The sequence below is a fragment of the Sinocyclocheilus rhinocerous genome, unplaced genomic scaffold (assembly GCF_001515625.1).
Source record: "Sinocyclocheilus rhinocerous isolate Xijiao unplaced genomic scaffold, SAMN03320098_v1.1 scaffold4019, whole genome shotgun sequence".
NCBI lineage: Eukaryota > Metazoa > Chordata > Actinopteri > Cypriniformes > Cyprinidae > Sinocyclocheilus > Sinocyclocheilus rhinocerous.
Window position 1 is genome coordinate 89,957 of NW_015661870.1, and position 7,036 is coordinate 96,992.

Sequence of the window (7,036 nt, forward strand, 5' to 3'; positions counted from 1 at the left end):
GGTAAAACTCAACTGTTTAACTCTAGGGGAGTTGTAAAATGAGCCTATTTTCAAAAATAGTGGAGCGTTCCTTTAAGAGAGAGCTTAATATTCACGCGCGTTCTGAGACGCAGGTTTGCGCGCTTCGGATGAGCGCAAGCGAGCTCTCGTCCTCTGGCTCTTAAATGTTTCAACTGGCAAAGCTTAAATGAGTTTAGTTTTAACACAGATATCAACGTGTGCTGTTCTGGTCTCACCTGTGCGCGTGCGCTATCAGCACCCAGGTGATGACGGAATAAACGACTGCTCATATTCCAGCATACGGCATTCGCATTGAACAAGAGTGAATGGTTTTTCCATCGACAGAAACACACATTAGCCGAACCCTGTTTTTTTATGTGTTATTTTTAAGAAACCATATTACAGATGTGTTGTCAGATTTAAGTTGAACCGCGGTCCTAGCGCGCTAATTAGGCCTAATTGAACGGAGGAATTATGGTATGTAAGCCCTCTTTTGAGGCACGCGCAAGCGCACGGACACCCCCCCGCCCCCATTATAAAAAAAAAACAAGTGGGCTCCCCCAAAGTCCACGGTATAGTTCGAACACTGGATCCAATTATCTGTATGTTATATGCAGTGAACGACACACTGCTCTGTGGGTTGTCCCTATCTCTGTTCATTCCTGGAAAACACACACACACACACACACACACACCTATGAGTAAACCCTGCACTTTTTGGTTAGACTCACACACACATTACACAGCCAGTATATCAGCTGGGTGTTGGAGGAAGTTCTGCTGTGGTATTTCAAAGCAGCTCCTTTAGTAAACATTCACTCTGTCTGTCCTATGAGATGTCCTGAGTCTACTAGCTAGTTAAACGCCATGCTTCAGGTGCTGCTGAACTGGTTTGGATGACGGTTTGCTATATGTAGATAGTTTCTGAGGTGCAGGGGCTCTAAATGGAGTAACTGATTGTTTTTTGAGGAAGCCATGCTGGTAAGTGTTTGTTCTAGGGATGCACGATATATCGGTACCATATCAGTTATTGGCTGATATTTGAGATTTTTTTAAGTTATTGGAATTGGACATTTAATTGTGCATGCTAGTTTTTCATATTTTTACGTTTAGATTACCTCTACCATCATCTAGCGGTCACTAAAAGTTTATCTTTAGAAACACATATAATTTAATAACATTGTTAAATGCAATCTTTGACCAGTTTCAAAATGACTATTTATTTTCATACTGTGTATTATAGTGTTGTAATGACTAAATTCACTTGTAGCATTTATAACTGATTGACTGATTTTAGTTTTTTTTGTTAATTTATTTATTTAGACAAAATAGTAAAGATTTTGAATATTACCCAGATATCAGTTGAGCCCGTTTCCGCCACTGAATAAAAAAAGGTAATTGTGGATCCATACTTCCATACAGGACATTTCATCTCACAATTCTGACCTTTTTTCACAATTCAGACTGTTTTTTTTAGAATTGCGTGATACAAACTCGTAATTTACACTTTTTTCTCAGAACTATGAGATATAAACTTGCAATTGCGAGTTATAAAGTAGGAATTGCGAGATATAAACTCGAAATTGTGACTTTTTTCTCCAGAATTGTGAGTTTACTGTATATCTTGCCATTCTGACTTTATAAGATGCAATCGTGAGTTAAGTCAGAATTGTGAGATATAAACTCGCAATTCTGAGAACATATCAGTCTTCCCCCCCCTCAAAATTGGACTATTACCCAGATATCAGTTGAGCCCGTTTCCGCCACTGAATAAAAAAAGGTAATTGTGGATCCATACTTCCATACAGGACATTTCATCTCACAATTCTGACCTTTTTTCACAATTCAGACTGTTTTTTTTAGAATTGCGTGATACAAACTCGTAATTTACACTTTTTTCTCAGAACTATGAGATATAAACTTGCAATTGCGAGTTATAAAGTAGGAATTGCGAGATATAAACTCGAAATTGTGACTTTTTTCTCCAGAATTGTGAGTTTACTGTATATCTTGCCATTCTGACTTTATAAGATGCAATCGTGAGTTAAGTCAGAATTGTGAGATATAAACTCGCAATTCTGAGAACATATCAGTCTTTTTTCCCCCTCAAAATTGGACTTTAAAAACTCGCAATTCTGACTTTTTTATTCTAACTTTATTTCTCACAATTTTGAGTATATATCACACAATTCTGAGAAAAAAAGTGAGAATTGCGAGTTTATATCTCGCAATTATGACTTTATAACTCACAGTTTTTATCTCGCAATTCTAACTTTATTTCTCACAATTTTGAGTATATATGTCACAATTTTGAGAAAAAAAGTCAGAATTACGAGATGTAAACTCACAACTGTGAGAAAAAAGGTCAGAATTGTGAGATAAAAAGTCACAATTACCTTTTTTATTTTTTGGTTCTGTGGCGGAAACAGGCTTCCATAGATATTGGCCATAAAAAAATTTAATAAAACATTTTTTTTTATTATTGGTTTCGGACAAAATTTTAATACCATTTAAAACAGTTTAAACTGTATTATTTAGAACAGTTTTCATCAAATAGCTGAAGGCAGTTACGCTTGATGTCTGTCTGCCGTACAAATTGTGGTAGTTAGTTGCACTATAGAAGTAAATATATGCACTGTATAAGCTCTGTTGATTTTGTTTTTAAAACAGTAACAACATGAGGGAATTCACTGGGTCTTCTGTGCATCTGAAAATAGACCTTCTTTTGAGCTGTTGTCAAAAAAAGTGTTGAGAAAAACATTTTGAAATCTGATGGAATGGCGGATGTTCCTCAGGCAGGTATCCCAGCCTTCTCTTCATGGCTCGTTCAGATTTCAGATGCTTTCTCCAATGGCTTCCGCCGCCTCGGCCAAAACGGAGCTGTTGACTCTGAGGTCTCAGTAAAAGATGAGAGTTCAGAGGTGGAGCAAAACTTGAGGGTTGTTCATGGATCTGGAGTGGATCCACAGGAGAAGCTGGCGCTGCGAGGTCAGGGCAGCAGGTTTGATTATGCCCCCTCAGCCGAACGTCTGACTCCCATCAGTGAAGAGACAGATGAGCTGGAGAGCAGAAGGAGTCTCCTGGCTTCACGCTGCTCTGATGCTGGTAAGATGTGTGTTAGAAGTTGGCTTGGTTCATCTTCTTGGTCCATTTTTGTTGAGACTGCTGTTCGTTTGTTTAGTTTAAACATCACTGGTGGTTCTGTTCTTGTAAACTGGTTACATGTTTGCTGTGTAAGGTTTTGTTACCTGTTTTTGACTGGTAGCTTCTTAATTTTAGTGTTTGTTAGGGTCTTAAATTAGTTTTTCCTCCTTGCTACAGTAAGCTTTGGTTTGTTCAGTCCACCTAATTTTTTAATGCGACAATTAGTAACTTAATTGTGCAGGGCTTCCAGTGTCAGATGATTATTCAATTTTAGCTGTACAAAAACAGACTGTTATGCTGCTTAATATTGCAACCTGGTATTTATCTTATTATTATTATTATTATTAGTTATCATAATAATCATATGTACACTGGCTTCTAGCACAAATAGCTTTACTATTTACTGCACTCTATTATTATTCTAATTATTTGTCTATACTAACGGCTGATGAATTGGAAGTCTCGCACATTCCGTTTAGCTTTAGTTTTCAGATATCTTTTTTGTCGATTTTTCATATTAAATTGTCATTGTTTGCAAAAGTTTCTGAGAAATTCTGTTGCTTGGAAAGACACTAAACACAGACACACAGTCACTCATATGCAGGGTTTAAGACACAGCCCCGTGTGTGTGTGTGTGTGTGTGTGTGTGTGTGTGTGTTTCATCTTTCTGGATATTTAATATATTCAGTAAACTGAGAACGCCCTCTCAAAACAAACAGGAGTCATTTAATTTACACATGAATACACTGTACACACATACACACATATCAAATACACATGCCATGTTCACTCCCACACACACACGATCACACACACACACACACACACACATACAAAAATTCAATCATACATAGTCTAGTCAATAAACACCACCTATGATACTCTTAACATGTTTGTTAAAGAAATATTTCACCCAAAAATGAAAATTCTGACTCGCTGACACTGACCCTTTGCTTTTGTGGAACATGAAAAAAGATATTTTAAAGAATGTTGGTAACCAAACAGTTGTTGGTCCCCATTGACTTCCATAGTATGACAAATGTTACTATGGAAGTCAATTGACCAGCAAATATTCTTCAGAATGTCTTTTGTGTTAAGCAGAATAATGAAATTCATACAGGTCAGGAACAGCTTGAGGGCAAGTAAATGATGACAGAATTTTCATTTTTGGGTGAACTATCCCTTTAAGATCTTGGACATTCTAAAAAATATATATATTTTGTTAATTTTGAAAGAAAGTTAGCCAGTAAATGTTTGGAAATCATTTCATTTTTCTATAAGAGGCTGGATAAAATATAGATATTTCTATAGGTCTGAGCTAGAAAGATTCTGAAATTCACATTAATTCACTAACTAACTAACTAACTAAATAAATAAATGTCTGTCACCTAGTAAATTAACAGTTCATATTGTTTTTTTTGTTTTTTTTTTACTTTTTTCAATCTTTAAAAAAAAAACTTTTTAAAAATATTAGCATTTTGAAGAAATATTAAATGCTTTTTAATCTTTTGAACATGTTATTGCAATTTCTAAATATACTGTTCATTGTTAATTCATATTTATTCATACTACAGTAAGTTTTCATTCAAATAGTTAAAATATTTATTTATTTAGAAAAAAAAAATTTTCTGTACAGAATCAGAGGTAAACTTGGTTTAATATATGTTTTATACAAAATGTCCATGAGTTGGACTCTACAAGGACATTTGTTTTGAAGAGTTCTTTGCTGCAGTTATTTATGAGCTGTTCTGTTTGGAATGGCACAGCTGCGATGATTGTTCTTCTTTCAGATTCAATGCGTAGGTATTATTTATGTCATACAGAACGCACTCGGTGCGTACATTGAGGAAAGCACTTCAGTGTGAGGGACTGGTAACCATGGCAACCTTCTATGCTGCTCCTTACATAGCCACTTGGCCTAATTTGATGTGTGTGTGAGTGAATGATGTGGTGAAATGCAGTGCAATGAATGGAAGTACAACTATAATGGATAAGAGAGAAAAAAGAGACCCAAAGACACTAATTGGCCACTCTCTTATGATTAGGTGCATATGGTAGACATGCCTTTCTACACACACTCTACATTACCATTAAAAAATACCAACATGTCTGAGTCACCTACCAACAACACTCTTTCTCTCTCACTTTATGGAATATGGGGGGAAAAAAACAAGTTATTGTGGTCAGAGTGTCCTGCATCAGTATGAAGTGAATGTTTTTCTGCTTTTTGGTCTTTTATTTGAATGGTGCTTGCTAAGGCAGTTATCACTATTAATACTGCATATACATTTGGGACCAGTAAAAAAAAAAGAATTTAGGCCCTATTACTTTTATTCAGCAGGGATGCATTAAATTGATCAAAAGTGACAGTAAAAAACGTTTATAATGTTAGAAAAGATTTCGATTTGAAATAAATACGCTGTTCTTTTTAATCTTTTTTTAATCCTGAAAAAAGTATCAAAGTTTAAACAGGAATAATTACATTTTAAAATATTTATTTTAAAAGAAATCGGTTATTTTAAAGGGCACCTATTATGCCTCTTTTTTCAAGATGTAATATAAGTCTCAGGTGTCCCCAGAATGTGTCTGTGAAAGTTCAGCTTAAAATACCTCACAGATCATTTATTATATCATTTTGAAAATGCCTATTTTGATTGGATGTGAGTACTAAACTAAGTTATCTTTCATGTCTTGTTGCGCCTGAACTGTCAAATGCACACGTTTATGTGAAAAACACACATAAGTTACAAAAAAACACAGTCGGTTGTGTCTGAGAAAGGTAAACATCTGGGAAAGAAATCACATGTTTATATTATATCTGTGTAAGTGACAGCAGCGTAACATACAGTACTGTTGTTTACATTGTTAATATGACCCCAAACATAAAATAAAAGCAGAAAATCACTCACTGCTGTGGAATGAATAATGTCTATAGCTTTAATAAGAAGACATTTCTTACTTGAATGCTGCTAGCATGGCAAAAATTTCCATAGACTTGCATTGAACAAGGAACTGGAGCCATTTCTAGGGGATCAGAATGTCTTAAAGAAAGACTCTTTTGACTTAAGCTAGTTAACAACAACCTAGCATCCACCTAGTATGGGAATGGTAATGGCAGAGTAATTACCCAGAACACCCTAGCAACCACATAGCAATGCCTTGGAATTATGGCTGGTAGGCCTATATTGGTCCATATTCATTCATTTTCTCTGCATTTATCTTTATCCAAATTTTTTTGTAACTTTTTTGTTTGTCTCTTTTTTGTCCATCTGTGTGTGTAGTGAATAGTTACGGCGATGATGGAGAGATTTCCAGCTCGTCAGACAGCGATGGGGAGTTAGCAAAGCAGTTTGAGATCTCTGTTTCGCGCTCACAAAGCTTCCGTTTGGGTGTTACGGAGCTCAACACCCAGAATGCACCAGGGCAACATCACAAATTTAAACGGCTGCTCTCTGACAAGGAAGAAGGAAGCACAGAGCCATCTGACTGTGAAGGTACGCACCCACCCACATTCTCCTATTCACTCAGACATTTGTATATAAATATGCATAGCATAGCTATGCTTTCCTGATATACATTACAGCCACATATATGTCAACCACACTGAATATTTCACTATGCTTTGAAGCGGCTCCTAGCTGATTAATAGAGCACAGAGCCATGGTTTAGAAAGAAGGACAGTAAAATGCATTTCAATCATGACAACTCTCTGAACATTTTAGCATGGTGATGGATATGACAATGTTAATGCATTTGGTCTTGGCTGAACAGATCAGCTACGCTGCTGCTGAATTGCTGCTGCTGTTGGTTATTGCTGTAGTTGTAGATTATTGCTGCTGCTGCAAGCAAGTACAGGAACTTGCTACTGCCAATGCATATGGCAATACGGTGC

General features: G+C 36.2%; 1 protein-coding gene across 1 annotated transcript in view; it reads left to right on the forward strand.

Annotated features, from left to right (window-relative positions):
* The first annotated feature begins 2,777 nt into the window (after positions 1 to 2,777).
* The window catches only part of LOC107726601 (synaptotagmin-16-like), a 13,109-nt gene continuing 8,850 nt past the window's right edge, over positions 2,778 to 7,036 (forward strand). The window contains exons 1-2 of the mRNA XM_016536246.1: positions 2,778 to 3,105; positions 6,426 to 6,638. Coding sequence (XP_016391732.1) covers positions 2,778 to 3,105; positions 6,426 to 6,638 — 541 coding nt within the window. The remainder of the gene's footprint in view (positions 3,106 to 6,425; positions 6,639 to 7,036) is intronic.